This window comes from Panthera onca, chromosome A1, assembly GCF_046562875.1.
Source record: "Panthera onca isolate mPanOnc1 chromosome A1, mPanOnc1 haplotype 2, whole genome shotgun sequence".
NCBI classification, from domain to species: domain Eukaryota; kingdom Metazoa; phylum Chordata; class Mammalia; order Carnivora; family Felidae; genus Panthera; species Panthera onca.
This window is the reverse complement of record NC_138339.1, coordinates 125,405,094-125,422,152: the sequence shown is the minus strand read 5'-3', so window position 1 is coordinate 125,422,152 and position 17,059 is coordinate 125,405,094. Positions and strand designations below refer to the sequence as shown.

At 45.1% G+C, this 17,059-nt stretch overlaps 1 protein-coding gene across 1 annotated transcript in view; it reads right to left on the bottom strand.

The window, feature by feature from the left end:
* SPOCK1 (SPARC (osteonectin), cwcv and kazal like domains proteoglycan 1) overlaps positions 1 to 16,335 on the bottom strand; it is a 517,390-nt gene extending 501,055 nt beyond the window's left edge. The window contains exons 1-2 of the mRNA XM_060636075.3: positions 16,096 to 16,335; positions 15,264 to 15,449 (exon numbers count right to left, since the gene is read on the bottom strand). Of these exons, the coding sequence (XP_060492058.2) occupies positions 15,264 to 15,449; positions 16,096 to 16,098 (189 nt within the window). The 5' untranslated portion in view covers positions 16,099 to 16,335. The remainder of the gene's footprint in view (positions 1 to 15,263; positions 15,450 to 16,095) is intronic.
* Positions 16,336 to 17,059: the final 724 nt, after the last annotated feature.

The window sequence follows — 17,059 nt, the reverse complement described above, 5'->3', positions numbered from 1 at the left end:
AGTACCGGAAGTCATAGCCACAACTGTCAGATAAGAAAAATAAATAAAACACATCAAAATTGGTAAGAAAGAACTAAAACTTTCACAATTTACAGAGGACAGGATACTATATACAGAAAATCCTAAAGACTTCACCAAAAAACTACTAGAATTGATAAATGAATTCAGTAAAGTCAGAGGATACAAAATCAATATACAGAAATTTACTGCATTATATACAATTATAATGAAAGAGTAGAAGAAATTAACAAAACAATACCATCTACAATTGTACCACAAATAATGAAATACCTAAGAATAAACTTAACCACGGAGGTGAAAGATCTGTACTCTGAAAACTTTAAAATGCTGATGAAAGAAAATGAAGATGAAATCAACAAATGGAAAGATATAGCGTGCTCATGGTTTGGGAGAAAAAGTACTGTTAAAAAGTCTATACTACCAAAGCAAACTACGTATTTAATGCAACCTCTATCAAAATGACAACATTTTTCAAAGAACTAGAACAAACAATCCTAAAATCTGTATGGAACCACAAAATACCCCAAATAACCAAAGCAATATGAAAAAATAAGAAGCTAGAAGTATTATAATCCCAGACTTTAAGATATACTACAAAGCTACAGTAATCAAAACAGTATGGTACTGGCACAAAAATAGACACATAGGTCCATAGAACAGAACAGATAGCCCAGAAATGAGCCCATGATTATATGGCCAATTAATCTTCGACAAAGGAGGCAAGAATATGCAATGGGGGAAAAGACAGTCTCTTCAACAAATGGTGTTGGAAAACTGGACAACTAAACACAAAAAAATGAAACTAAACCACTTTCTTACACCATACACAAAATAAACTCAAAGTGGATTAAGTACCTAAATGTGAGACCTGAAACCATAAAAATTCTGCAAAAAAATACAGGCAGTAATTTCTCTGACAATGGCTATAATAACATTTCTAGATATGTTTCCTGAGGCAAGGGAAATAAAAGCAAAAATAAACTATTGGGACTACACCAAAATAAAAGGCTTCTGCACAGCAAAGGAAACAACAAAACAGGCAACCTACTTAATGAAGAAGATATTTACAAATGACATATCGTATAAATGGTTAGTATCCAAAATATGTAAACAATTTGTACAACTCAACATAAACACAAATAATCCAATTTTTAAAAATGGGAAGAAGACATAAACAGACATCTCTCTAAAAAAGATATACAGATGGTTAACAGGACACATGAAAAAATGCTCAACATCACTCACCATCAGGGAAATGCAAATCAAAACCATGATGAGTTACCGCCTCACATTTGCCAGAATGGCAAAAATCAGAAACACCAAGTGTTGGTGAGGATGTGGAGAAAAAGGAACCCTCCCTCATGCACAGTTAGTGGGAGTGCAAACTGGTGCAGCCACTGTGGAAGACAGTAGTGAGGTTCCTCAAAAATTTCAAAATCCAATTTCCATATGATCTAGCAATTCTACTGAGTTCTTACCCCAAGAAATCAAAAACACTAATTTGAAAAGATAGAGGCACCCCTGTGTTTATTGCAGCATTGACAATAGCCAAATTATCAAGCCATCCAAGTGTCTGCTGGCAGATGAAGGAATAAAGAAGATGTGGAATGAATTAACACTTAGCCATAAAACAGAAAGGCATTTTGCCAGTTGCAACAAGGATGAATCTATTGGTTATAATTCTGAGTGATGTAAGTCAGAGAAAGACAAACACAATATGATTTCATTCATATGTGGAATTTAAGAAACAAAACAAAGAAAGAAAACAATGACAAACTGAAAAACAGACTTTTAACTACGGAGAACAAAGTGATGGTTACCAGAGGGCAGATGGTGGGGCGGGGGGGGGGGGGGGGGGGGGGTGAAGCAGGTTAAGTGGACGGAGAGCACACACATCTTTATAAGCACTGAGTAAAAGGTACAGAAGTGCTAAATACTGTACACCTGAAACTAATATAACACCGTATGTTAACTCTACTGGAATTAAATACTTAAAAAACAATAAAACATATAAATTATGGAATATTCACACAGCGATGAGAATAACAAAGCAGAATGACACACGGTGTATCACAAATGTGATGTTGGGCAAAAGCAGCCAGGCAAAAAAAATAGAACTCCGTTATAAAAGTATAAAAACAGACAGAACTAGTCTATAGAGTTACAAGTCAGGAGTGTTCTCAGCTAGACAGGGACAGGCCATGACAGCAAGGAACACAAAACAGACTGCTCAGATGCTGATAATGTTCTGTCTGTTGACCTGGTTGATGGTTGTGTAAGTGTGTTCACTTTATGAAAGTACACCAAGCAGTAGTACACGCACGATTGGCACTTTTGCTGGAAGTATGTTATACTCCAATGAAACATACTCCCTACCAAGCCAGACCTTTACCTACAGGACAGACAAGGCGAAACACCACACTTCAGCATTCATACACATCAAGTCCTGTCTCATCTAAATGCTCCACCTCAACTGTACCAACTAGCACCCTTCTGCTGGCACTGCCCGGGTTCCTCAACTTAGGCAAAAGAGCAGAGGCAACCCATGTGTGTCAGTCAGATAGGCTGACATGGCCTGACCTCTAGACAGATTCACAGATGAAGGCTTATGCTACTTTTCCACAGAGAGACATGGCTCAGGTAACGATGCCTCCAGATGTCCAGCTTGCCAGGACTGCTCTGGTTCCTTTGTAGGCCAGGCCTTTTCCTTTGCACAACAACCCCCAATAGGTCCCCAGATGACAAGCATCCCTTCGTCTTCACTTTATCTCAGACAAGGAACCTGCAGATTCCAGAGGACAGGAATCAGCTTTTTTTCACTCCCTGCTACATCCTAAATAGCCAGCACAGTGTCAAGTACGTAACACCCTGGCCAGTAAGTATCTCCGGTAGGAATATATGAATACGTGACCAAACACAACTACTGAATCTGTGTACCAGGATCTGGTTACTAGAAAAGCAAGGATCTAGGTCCAGGATGACCATGGAGAGAAACAAAGCATTTTTAAAAACATATGTAAAGGTCTTTCTGAGGTAAGAAAAAATTTTATACCATCAATTCTGTCACGTAAAGAAAAATCACACAATTTATCTTTACCAGGTATAACATTTTTATTCTCTCATTCATTGAAAATGGCATAGGTCTTATTCAAGTCAGCTGGTCAAAGGTTGTAGACCAGATCCAGACTCAAAGCAAAAGTAGCTGATTGAGACAGGAAATGACACCTTAGCCTAATTAAAGTTCTGGACACCAACCAGCCAACCAAACCCACCAATGTCACAAAAGAATCATCATATCCAATGAGCATAAAAAGACATGGAAACTACCCAACGGTCCCTTAACATTGGGGCTATGGAAAGACCCCAAGTAGCCACATAAATCTATTCATTTATCATCTGTTAACAATTTTCTCCTTCTTGGCAATGGGTTTTTTTAAATATAAAATTTATTTTCAAATTGGCTTCCATACAACACCCAGGGCTCATCCCAACAAGTGCCCTCCTCCATGTCCATCACCCACTTTCCCCTCTACTCACCCCCCCCATCAACCCTCAGTTTGTTCTCAGTATTTAAGAGTCTCTTATGGTTTGCCTCCTTCCCTCTCTGTAACTTTGTTTCCCCTTCCCCTCCCCGATGGTCTTCTGTTAAGTTTCTCAAGATCCACATATGAGTGAAAACATTTATCTGTCTCTCTCTGACTGTCTTATTTCACTTAGCATAATACCCTCCAGTTCCATCCACGTTACTGCAAATGGCCAAATTTCATTCTTTCTCATTGCCAAGTAGTATTCCATTATATATACAAACAACATCTTATTTATCCATTCATCAGTTTTAGGTACATTAATTAGAAGAAATTCAGTAACACAGGGTAAAGCAAAGTTTGAGAGGTTGTTCAGTGGGCAGTGCAATGGCTTTAGAACAAGGAGTGCTACCATGTCCTGATGATCCTCAAAAATGTTCTCACCTTTAATGAGTCTTTGCTTTTGGAGTCCTCTGATCTTTCCAAAATTATCTGTCCAAATCATCAAAAAAATTAATACACCAAAAAGAGAGCTGCAAGGAGTATCACTCTCCGACCCACATCCCTCAGACCTTCTCTGTGCTTCCACCAACCAGTATCTGCAACCCCATGCGCAAAATCACACCTCTGTGAAAGTAGATATTCTGTGTAATATCCACCATTCCTTATTACATACTCTTAGCACCACTTAAGCTTCAATACTCATTTCTCTGTACACTAAAGTCAATGTCAGAGTCAGTTTCCTTCAGTGTGCACAAAACCTATCAATTCTGCTAGAGAAGATACAAAGTTAGCCCAGCACTGGCTGGGTTCAGGCTCCTTTAGAGATATTAAGATTTATTGAGAGGATCCCTAGGACTTTATCATGTTAGAAGGCCCCGGGTCAATTTCACCATGCTCACATGCACACGTGTCCCTAGAAGCCAATCGAGTCCATTGTTATCCCACTCCCAGAGCACCTCATAACAATGACTGCCACTGAGATCTATGGAGATATACACAATGAAAAGCAAAACCCTTCTTTCTACTGGAATCAACAGTAGCCCTGTTGGCCTACGGGGAAAATATGGCACTCACAGTCATTTACTATTGGACAAAATGCTCATTTTGTCTAAAATTTTATTATTCATTGGATCCCTTGGTGTTGGGTATTTAGGATACATAATAACTCTCCAGGATTTTTTCTAGAAATACAGCCTGAAAATTACCTGCCTCACAATTATCTGCTCTGCCTATGTAAAATGCAGCTTCCTAGGTGTCACCTTTGACCTACTGAAGACTATGCTCTGGACTGGGGAGGCTGAAATCTACATTTTAAACAAGACCAGTGGCGATGTTTCAAGATTATGAAGATGGGAGTCTGAAAGGCATTTCCCCCTTTTGCCTTGGCCATGCCTAGTCACCTATAACTTGGCCTGGCCTTTTTTAGAACAGAGTTACAGCAATTCCATCTAAAGGGTGGGACAGAATTTGCAACTACATGGTTGGAACTAGAGGGTATTATGCTAAGCAAAGTAAGTCAGGCAGAGAAAGACAAATCTCATATGATTTCACTCATATGTGGGATTTAAGAAACAACAGATGAACATGGGTGAAGGGAAGGAAAAATAAGATAAAAACAGAGACGGAGGCAAACCATAAGAGAGTCTTAAATACAGAGAACAAACTGAGGGTTGCTGGAGGGGTGTTGGGTCATGGGGAGGGGTGGGGTGGCTAAATGGCCAATGTGCATTAAAGAGGGAACTTGTTGGGATGAGCACTAGGTGTTGTATGGATTCTACGGGGCCCTACTCCTAAAATCAAGACTACACTATATATAAACTGATTTGAATTTAAATGAATGGTGGCAGAGAAAGGAGAGAGCTAAAACAGAAAAGGGGAGGCTCATAGTCTCTGGATAGTTGTTTTCTCTATGTTTTATCTGCACAAAGACTGCCTGGAATGCCCGCAGGAAGTTCTGCTTCCCTGCTCCAATCACAGGCATCAACGGACTTTGCATAAATGCCTGTTCACCCACCACATAATAATGCTGGGGAATGTTGACAGTGCCCTCTGTAGTGTGACGTGTTGCAGATCACACAGGAAGAGTTCGCAAATTATTACAAACAGTCGTATAAGACGTCCTTCCTTCCTCCCTTTCCCAGTACGCCAAATTAAAAAAAAAAAATTTTAAAAGATCAAGAGAGAGAGTCTCTTGAGGGACGTATTTGTATAGGATCCTAAGAAGAGCAGCCCAATCAAGTGGATGTGGACTTTAATATTATCCTTCCAGAAGAATCTCCAGTAATTCATTTTTACCTCCCTAGAAAGAAACCTTTATTGTCATGTCTGTCATAGACCTGGGAGGACCCAGAAGCAGGGGCTATGAAATGCCCCACACCACTCAGCACTCTGACATGGGGCTAAAAGAAGCACATGCGTGTCCGTCTCTCCCCCTAAACTGTGACCCTTGAGGGTGGAAATCTTGGTTTTCATCCTTGGCCTCCAAGCCTGGCACCCACTTTGTTCTCAGCAATGGTAACATGGGAAGGGAATGGGGAGAGGAACAAGGACCAGCCCATATAAACCAGTCTCATTGTTGAAATAAATACTTCACAAATCATCACCCCATCCAGAAATTCCAGGGTGCCTTTATTTCTAAAGAGCAGCAGCAGTTACTGGAGTGCCACAGCCCAGAACACTGGACCACCAAGGGAAGGAGAAGCACATGGCCACAGACACTAAAAGAGAAAGAGGTACTTTCTGCAAAGGGGGAGGCAAAGTGAGGGATCTGACACAGCAAAGATGGCTATCAAAGCCAACAGAGAGGGGGGACAAACGAACAGGCCATCCTTCCAAGGGATTGGCCCATCTGCACACCACACTTGTCACTTGACTCATTCCCCTGCCCCCAAAATATGTGTTAAACTGAAAACGTGCAAAGTGCGATTTTTAAATCAACTAGGGGAGAGCTTGCTGCTTAACAGAATCCCAGGGCAAACGTGTCTAATGGAAACACATCAGTGTCTTCCCACTTCGGGATCTTTGGACTTGCTCTCCCCACAGGATACCCCGAATACAACCACCTCTTCTCCTCACCTGGCTCACTCCTGTCATCCGCCACCTAGCAGCTCCAATGGCTTTCTCAGGGATGCATTCCCTGACCAAAAGAGTTGATTAGCTCCCCCCCTCCCCTTTACACAGTCTCAAGGCATCTGTACCTCTCTACCTGATAGCACTTTTGGCTACTGTACCTGAATGGTGATTTTGTGATGATTTACCTGTTTGCCACACTAGATGGTAAATCCCAGGAGGGTACAAACCATGTCTGCAGGAGGGTACACCATGCTCTGCATTGGCTATTTTTTATTGTTTGGGTTTCCCTCAACCAGAGCCAACCTGCTTTGCCTTTAGTGAATTACAGGTCCTCTGAGAGCCTGTCATCATCTAGAACTGAAGAGCTACACTGGAGGAGTGAAGTAACAAAGGCCTGGCCAACCCTATGAGTACTTTCCTCTTGGTTCTAAAGCCAAACCAGGAGCTTGGGGACTCCTGAACACCAAACAGAAGCATTTGCTAGACCCTGCAGGAATTTCCTCAAGGACAGTAATGCGGAACTCCATCTTCCTCCAAGCCAGCCTGGATCACTCTGGAGCACAAGAAGGTTTATACCTTTTGAGATGGGCTACAGGCAACTGGATCAGAGTTTACCGTTAAAAGGGATACCAATTAGAGCTTAGCCAGCAGAACAGAGCTCCCTGGGGAGCCCTTCACAGAACTAGGATTTCAGGCACAGCTGGGCACAAAGCCCCTCTCAGATACATCAGGAGGAGCTGCCAGCTTCAGGAAGTCTGGTGATGATGTGAAACATAATGGGAAGGTGTTCTGTGCCAGGAGCTGCAACTGGAAGGAAATTAACAGAGAACCACACGGAACCTCACACAGCCATCCCAAGGGGCAAGGAAGGTAGATAAGGTCAAGGATAATAGAAGAAATGGCCCCAACATTTCCCTAAGACATGAGACAGAAAACAACATCTGAAGCCATGTGCCAACAATTCACTCACACTCACAGGGCACAAGAGAAGTGACCTTCGGAAAGCAAATCAGAAGAGCAGGTATACCAGCCACTCAAAGAGCACGAGCACCTACTTTGCATCATGATCTTACTTATCCTCCCCCAAGCGGCACCAAGAAGCTATGATTGCTCTACTTGTATAGATAAGGAAAGGGCAGCTCTGGCCAAAGACCCAAGCTTATACTTGGCAAGACTGCAAGGTGAGCTCAGGTCAAAAGTGGGCTCTTCACCATGACAGGACTCAGGCTCAAAGAGCTTTTCACAGATTCAGAAACTGTGCCCAGACTGTGTGGGGGTTCGGTCTCCCTGTGAGGTTCCCCAGGATTCTCAACAGCACCCCCACCTGTTGGTATCCACAACCACTATCAGTTACTAAAAGAAAGAGAGACACGTGTCCAAAGCTAGCTGACCTACTGGGCCCAGCCTTCTGCTGGGCCCTTCTGCAAAGAACTACTTGTCCCCATCCTGCAAGTGTGGAGAGTCCTGGTCCAGGATAATTCACTCATTCATTCATTCATGCATTCATTTACTCAAATTCATTCCAACACTCACTGAGCAATCTTCTGTGAGGAGCTTAAAAGCAAAGGTCCAGGGACACCAAGCTCTATACCACAGTGCCTCCTGAAAGGGTTTATAAAGTTGTAAGGTCCCAGCTTAGAGATAGAGATTAGGTCCCTCAAAACACTACTTTTCAATCTGTGCCTGATATATAATTTCTGCCTATCAAAAACTATAAAAGCACACGTCTATAATTCTCTTATGGGCTTTCTTTCCCCAGGGATGTATCAGGAGTCATGCTTAGGAAAATTCAAGTCAACACAATGCTTACTCACTACCTATTCTGTGCCATGCATAATAAGACTCAGGCTCTTTCTTCAGGAAGCATCCGACGATTTAAACAGCTAAAATATAAACAAATCAAACTATAAATTGAGGAATAATAAAGTGCTGTAGGAGTTGTTAATATTAATAAAAATAATAGCCTCCATCTGCTCAGCATTTATGATGACACCAGACACTGTGCTAAGCGCTTCACATGCATTAGCCAGTTAAACTCTTCACGCCAACCCTGGAAGGCTGGTCAACATAGTGGACATCCACTTCCCCTTAAGGAGCTACCTCTCAACCCTCCCTGTCACTATGTGATTCAATGGAGCCCTCACCATCACTTTATCCCCAGGTCCCAGTCCCGGACAATCAGCACATTCTCCCCAATTGTCCAGAGTGACTGATGGGGGATAAGTATATACAATAGGTGAATCTGATGAGTCTCGATTCTGGGAATTTTGCTCAGACATAAAAACCGTCCGATGATATAAATTTGTAGTTGCTATGAGCCACCACCACTAATTATGGAATTCATTAGCCTGAGAAAAAAACCAAAATAGGGAAAAGAAAGCCCAAAGACTACGGGGTGAGGGGAGAGAAAACTGATTGACACACACATCCAAGTCCTATGATATAACCTGAGTCTCTGGATTCAACCTTATCTAAAGCCATGTTTATCAGTAGACTCTTCAGTTACATAGGTAAGTAAGTTTTCCTTTCCAATTAAGCCAGCTTCAACTAGATTTCAGTCACTTAAAATCTAGAGTCCTCACCAGTAAGAGTGTTATTATCCCCACTTAACAAATGCAGTCAGGGATTCAGAAAGGACAATTTGACCACCTTAGATTTAATTAACGAAGATTTGGAGAGGCCATGTGGTTGAATGAATTCAGACAAGTAACTCTACAAGAGTCAGACTGTGAATTGCCAGAGGCATATTTTTTTTTTCCCCTCCATCCACCAGTTCCAAGGGAAAACCTGCAAATCACCTTGCTATGGTCCTTTTTCTGCATGGTGGGTTCATTTCTCATTTACCTTTTACACTGAGCAGGTAGACCTCTGGGCTCTTAGCTTTATCCAAGGGTCTACCGAATTCTTCATTCTGGGCACTGTCTTCTTAGAAGTACACATACATGCTACATCTTAAAAGTGACGGCACCTTCTATTAAATGAAATATGGTGAGAAAATACTTGTAACCTTGGGCAAATTATTTAATCTCTTAACAGAAAATATATTTTATATGTAGTTATCTCATCTGGGGAGATGAGATCAACTCTGAACTTGGGTCTGAGGAATTTCCTAAGGAACATTTATAGTCACCTCACCAAAAGAAAAGTAAAATGAGTCACCTTGAAAGTGTTCAAATTTAGATACTGAGATGTGTTTGGTCTGAAACACATTAAGGAAATAACACATGATTTATTACAAAAATATATAATTGCTAACATTACTTTGTCTCTCCAAGCAAGGTAAAATAGTTGACCTAATGATTAGGTCCTACTCCTCTAGGGGAGTAATAAAGGCCTGTAGATCCATTTGGGACGACTTCTTGCTTTTGAAAATAATCTCATCAGCATTTGGAGAGGACTTAACCTCTGGGCAATCCAGTTCAGCTGCAGTCCTGCAGGGCAGGACTGGGAAAGGACTAGGAGAGGCAGGGGAAGTCAACCTAGGAAGGTCAACTGGGTGAAGAAGCTCCACTATCCTTGCCAGGCAAGAACTAGGTTTTCTCTGGCAAGGACAAACTGAAGATAAGGAGAGAAAACACAGGAATGGTCTCAGGCTTACGGACTTCCAAACCATCACTTTACCATGATTCCTGTGAAATAATTATTTCTATCAGTGGTCATTTAGTACAGGGGATTTAAGATAGTGGGTTCATTAAAGAGAGGATCACAAACTCATTTAAGTCTCCTTGAACCTGTTTAATCAAAATGATTTTCTGCTACTCTCTATTACAAGCCAAGTTTCTGTGGTGACAGATTAATGACTGATCCACTAAGCCACACCACCTCTCTTCTCACCAACTCCACTGACTGAGCCAGCCACTATTCTATCAATAAGCCCCGTTTGCCCTTGAGACTCCTTACAGATGAGATGTTAAAATCAAATGAGCAGATCAGATGCTCACTGGCACCCCAGTTCTGCTACGGAGACCATCAAATCCCACAGAGTGTGCACCAAAGGAAAAAGAATTCAGGCCGGTCCTTGTGGTCTCATTAGAATTACAAACTCAGGTCACTTCGGAATAAGATAAATGCCAGCCAAGGCAACATTTCTGATTCTTCAGGCCTGCCCAAGGTAATTATCCTGGAGTTAAATGTCAAGTCTAGTTTCATGTATGCAAAAGAAAGAAAATGTCATGTTTGGTGTAAGCAACAATATTATTTTAATCAAATAAGAAGCTCGTTATTAGCAGAAGATAAGCCCTAATGTAACCCCTACAATAAGTTGTATCTACCTGGCTTCCATTCTTCTTTGTATCAAACTAAGGTTCTTCACTGACTGTCCTCAGACATAAAATTGGAAAGACTTACCATGTCCTATCAATGGAGGCTCACACCCTAAGTCCATTCCAGTCTGAATTGACTGCATGCACAGTAAGAAACTGGAATCAGACTACCTGGGTCCAGGCCAGGCTCCTCTACAGCCTAGCTCTGTAACTTGGGACAAGAGCCTTAATCTTTTAGTGAATGGTCGATAAGAACAGTACTTCTAGAATTTTTATGAATATTAAATGAGAAAATACATGTAAAGTACCCTAAACAATGTCTGGCACACTAAATGCTTGGTTAATGTTAGGTATCACCTATTTCTGCAATGTTTTAATTTTTTAATTACAACCAGAACATATTACCTTTATAAGAAAAAACTTAAAAAGAGAGAAATGCATGAAAGCATAAGGTAAAGGATTTCCTCCAGTGAACAAGAGGTTACTGAGAGAAGAAACCACCTTATTTATCATGTTCACCCTTACAGCCCACTGCCTCGCACACACTAGACAGTTAAATATGGGTTGGAATGAATGTGCAAATGAATGTAAGAATGACAAGAGGAAAATTTCCTTGCAGGAATGACTATGGAAAGCCAAATCGCAATGAGGAAAAATCCAGAGAGGTGCTTGGGTGACTCAGTCGGTTGAGCATCCAACTCTTGATTTCGGCTCACGTCATGATCCCAGGGTCGCGGGATTGAGCCCTGCATCCAGCTCTACAATGAGCATGGAGCCTACTTGGGATATTCTCCCTCTCTCTCTCTCCCTCTCCCTCCACCCCTCTCCTCCACTCACACACACTCTATCTCTAAAATAATTTTTTTTTTAATCCAGGGAATGATTCTAACATCTTGACCCCTCAGTCTCAAACCACAGAGAAGTTAAATGCATGACAATAGGAAGCTGGAAATTATCATACAACTAGACACAAACATCTACCTTCTTCATCTTCTCCTTCTTTTTTTTTTTTAAACGTTTATTTATTTTTGAGATAGAGAGAGACAGAGCATGAATAGGAGAGGGTCAGAGTGAGAAGGAGACACAGAATCCGAAGCAGGCTCCAGGCTCTGAGCTATCAGCCCAGAGCCTGACACGGGGCTCGAACTCACAGACTATGAGATCATGACCTGAGCCGAAGTCAGACGCTTAACAGACTGAGCCACCCAGGAGCCCCTTCTTCTCCTTCTTAATACTGTATTTATGCAAAAGTCTGAGTTTCCATTGGACCAAAACATCCCAACTGCTGATCTTTAAAAAATAACGATAATCAAACTAACAGACCATCAATACATTTAGGAACAAACATCTCCTAACATCTAAACAGTGTCCTATTTCTCCTGAATCCATCACTCCAGGAGACAAGCCATGGAGCAGTTGTGAAAGATGTATTTCTGTAAAGAAGGATACAGTTATTATGTGTGTACCTAGAACAATAGGACGACTTCCAAGTGATAAGTAGTGGCTATCAAGCAATCACTGGCAATGTCACAGCACACTCAATAGGCTAGGGAGCATGGAGCACACAGCCTGCCATCATTTCCATTTCAAAGTTAGCCCAAGAACACCAACCAATGGGTATCATCAACTCTGAAAGGAGCCCTTAGTTTTCAGTTTCACAAGTTCAAAAATCACTTCTAAATCTCTCTCCCCAAAGTGCAAAAAGGTTATAAGTCCAGGAAAAGGCAAGATATTTTCTTTCACAGTGACTTTCAAAAATTGACAAGCATCGTAACAGTAATCTCAGGACACAGTCTCTCAAAGTTATCAGTGGCTTCAACCAACAACAAAAACACTAGCAGAGAAGCTAAGCTTTGTCAGTCTTAAGCAAGACGTAGCTCTGTAAAAACAATCAGGCTGGCTGAGCAAGTGCCCAGTTCCCTGGGGCTTTGTCCACAGAACATCTGGTTTTTAAAGCAAGCAGCCTTTTAGTCCCTGGTCCCAGGGGACACAGGCTTTGTAGTTACTCCAAGCAAATGACCGAATGGAGATACTTGGATTTGGAGTAAAAGAGTAGCTGGTTTGAGTTTCACAACTTTGAAGAGGTTAATAGCATTAAATTATATCTGAACCACACCTGACTGGTATCATCAGACACCGCCCCCCTCCACCCGCACCATGAAGCACATAAAAAGGTTGATAATAACACCAGTTTGGAGGTGTTTTTTTAAACATTTTTAGATGTTTTTAATGGTATACTGGATTAAAATATCATTTTAAAAGAATATATTCTGGTAAAAATATTAACACCTAAAATTCTCCAGAAACAAAAAAGCATGGCATTTGAACACAAAAGCGTCTCTCTTTTTATTAAACTGTGGACATTTTTACGTTATTTAAGGCACACTCTATAGTATCTCCTAAACATCTTAAGAATTACCTAGAATGTTTAAAATATAGTTTCCCAGCAGTCATCCTGGAAGCATGGAATCACACTCTCCAGAAGAGGCATCTGCATGTTGTAATTTAACAAACATCCCAGGCAAGCTTCATGATCACCCAGGTTTGGGACAACACTGACCCAAGGATAAAAAATGTCACCATTTGCAAGAAAGATGAGAAATGAAGAAATGCTCAACTTTTATAAATTTGAAGCTTGATGGGAGATAAGAATCATGTCATGCTTATGATACAATGAGACTAGAAAACCTTGAGCAGACACAAAAGCACAGTAAACCTTTCCACACCCCAATGGCCAATGAGCACAGCTGCTTTCAATTTGACCGAGCGGCCAGGGAAAACAAGGCACCTGCAAGGTGTCCCTTCCCTGCACCTGGCCCAATTCTTCCATGCCGTGGAGGGTGAAGCATCTGCCTTGTCCCTCAACTCTACCCAAAATGTAATGATAAAATAAATTTTACAAAGCAAAAGTATGTCTACCCTATTGAGTCCATGAATGAATGCTTCTTTGGGGGCACCCTTTGGGCACTCTGGCATCCTTTTCAGCCTCAGGCAAAGAAAGTCACTGCAGGATTCCTCCGAGCTGAGCAGAAAGGGGACGCAAGATGGTTAACAGAGCAGGTCAGGGACACGGGGAGGTGTGCCAGGGATCTCAGGGTTGGGAGAAGCAAAGAGGAAGTCCGCTGCCTAAGTAAGCTCAAAATAACTCCAAGTTCACTGAAAGTGTTTGAAAGCACCTTTCAAAGAAAAGCAGCCCACAGCCAACTAAAGAGAGGAGGAAGACGAAGAGGGAGAGGAGGGGTAAGCCCTCACTCAAGGCTATGGGCAGGCCTGCTCCTCAGGAACGGGGCCTGGAGAGGCGCTCTTTAGAAAGTATAAGAAATTATCTGGATTCTCTGGATTTCCTCGTGCTTTCCCCCCCGCGAGGGTTTGGGAAGACCAGGACAGGGGCTAAGATAAATCCAGTGAAGGATGGTGACTCCCAAACATCTCCCGCCTGAAAGAACCCTGTAAGAAGAACAGAGACTCGGAAATGCGGGTCCCTCTCTCTCACGGGCAGGAATTGCTAATGTCAAGGATCATAAAAGTTCTTCCTCAGTGCCCTGCAAGCCTATGGCCCCAACCATCTGGGACAGCCTTTGAAAGAGCTGTCTGCAAGCAGCTCCCACAGCACCCGGGGGTTGCCATCTGCTGGAAAGACTGTGCCAGGTGCCTCTTGTCCTGCATCCTCCGGGACATACCTGGGGAGCCACAGCCAGCCTTGGGGAAGAAACAGGCAGCAGATGTGCCTGTGGGTGCCCAGGAGGAACTTTCTCCCCTGCCAGGGCTCCCCCCACAGGAGCAATCCTCTGCCACCCAAGCTCATCTTCAGGGCAGAAGACCAGCTCCATCAGTGGCCTGCTCCCTTTCCCTAAAGACTCCAAGGGTCAAAACCACCACACCTCCTCCACAGCACCACCATCCACATTTTCTCAGGCCCGTTGCCACGACCCTCCAATCCTCCTGGAATAAATCAGCTGGGCTCACCCCTAAACCTAACATCTGCACCAGGGATTCTTCTGGCACAGCCCAGAGATGGTCCAAATCCCTGCTGCCCCAGGAAGGTTCTCTAGGGGGCTCGGCAAAGTCAACCATCCACGTTAGGGGAATTGAGGACCTTAGGGAGCCTCTCTCCAAGCTGCTTGCTGTTCTTACCATGCGTACTGAGTTATCTCCCCCGGTCCTACGATTACACACACCTGGACCACAGGTAACAGGCAAACAGCATCACGCCTTCGAAGTTCTCTTTAAAGTTCTTCTCTGGCAAGATGCAGCCTGGGAACCCCCCCGCCAACAAGCTGCGGTGAGAGGTCTGCGCCCATCCACTCCCCTCCCCGCCTCAGAGCCCCCCCTCTCACAGAGGCTCCTCAACCCCGCAGGGCCTGCCAGCAGCGGTACTCACGTCTCGAAAGCGGTTCCAGTACTTGTCCCGGTCGTACTGGGAGACGGTGCTCAGCCACTGGTCATTGTCTAGGAAATTGCCGTTGTTGGGGCCCGCGCCTCCGGCGAGCGCGTCCAGGTGCCGGCTCTCGACCTGGAGGAAGCACCACGCCACGGCCGCCGCCGCCAGCACCGCGATCGCCGGCATCTGCGGGCAGGGGGCACGCAGGGGCGTGAGCCGGAGGGCAGGGCCAGGCGAGCCCCTCGCGGTGCACCGAGGTCTCGGCGCCTCGGCGACCCGCCCTGGCTGTAGGGACTGGGGAATCTCACGGCGGAAAAAGGGTCATCCCTCGCACACCTGGGGCGTCTGTCGCGAATCGAGAGAGCCGGGGAGCCCTCTCACGAATGGGGGGGCTTAGTTACAAATCAAGAGGCTGCGTCACAAATTAGGGGCTGCTACCAAACTACAGAGGATATCTGTCGCCTATTCTCCGGGTGCCCCACGGACCGCTACTCTCGAATCGGCTTCTTCAGCACCCCTCCCCAAAAACGCGGATTCCTGGATCGGCAAGCCGCACTCCCACAGACGGTGCCCAGAGCTCCGGGGTAGGGAGGGGGGAGAACAGGGATCCGAGCAGCAGCCCAGGCTCTGGCCAAACGGGGCACGGGGTGGAGGGAGGAGGTACCCGCAGCTGGGGGGGGGGGGGGGGGCGGTAATCCCTCGTCCGCCCTGTAGCCTCGGCAAGAAGGTCCCGCGGAGATACCCCCAGGCCCTGCCCCTGCCAGCCTCCCGGTGGTCGCGGGGAGGTCCCAACTACGCCAAGTTGGGGCGCGAGGTTCCGCGGGGCACGTACCATGGGGGCCGGCCCGGGTCCCCGCGTCCGAGTTGCTGGAGCTCGTGTGGCGCGGTCGCGGAGGAGGCTGATCCGCCGGCTCGCTCTCCTACGCTCCTGCCACCCGCCGCCGCGCGTCCGGCCGCTTTGTGAGCCCGCAGCGCTCTGGCTCCGCTCGCTCTCTAGCTCGCTCGGGCGCGGCGACCACGGGCGGAGGAGCCCGAGCGCTCGAGCCGAGGCCTCTGGCGACCCCTGGCGGCCGCGCGCTGCCGTGCCGCCCGCCCGCTAGCCCCGCCGCCCCTGGCCAGGCAGCCAGCCAGCCGGGGAAGTGCTTATCCACCGCTCAACGCGGGGCCGAAATAAGCTTTCAGGCTCAAGCCGGTGAAAGCTACTGAGGGCACTGAGGACACATGGCCAAGAAAGCAACGTAGAGGCATTCTCAAAAGGAGGGTCGCCGGGCCACCTAGGTCAGAATCACCTTGGTCTGGGGAGGAAAGGGCTTCTTAAAAATGCGGATTCCTGGCCGGTGCTCCAGACTTGCTGAATCAGCGTTCCTTGAGAGGGCCTCTGGGAGGTGAGTGAATTTCGGCACTGCCCGTTCTCGTTCCTGGTCCTGTGCCCACCGGTGTCTCTGCACGCCCATGCCCCATACCATGCCCACTGCTGTTAAGCCCTTAAAACAGTCCGTCTGCCTCCATTTCTAAAATTTCTACATCCCTGGATCCCCACATTAGACCTAAGCATATCCTTTGGTGTTCTGCAGCCGAAGCCCAGGTCTGCTTCTGTTCCCATTGCTTGAGAGCTGGCCCCCGCACCAGCCTGTTGGGTTTTCCCCCAGGGGAGGAAGGAGAGGAGGAAAACTAAACCAGACTTCAGGAACAGGATACAGACCGGTAAGGCCGGCCTTAACCTGCCCCCAGCCCCCCAATCTCGTTTCCAAATCCTCAGCGGCGTCTGGTCAAAAAGGGCTGGAAAGTTAGTAATG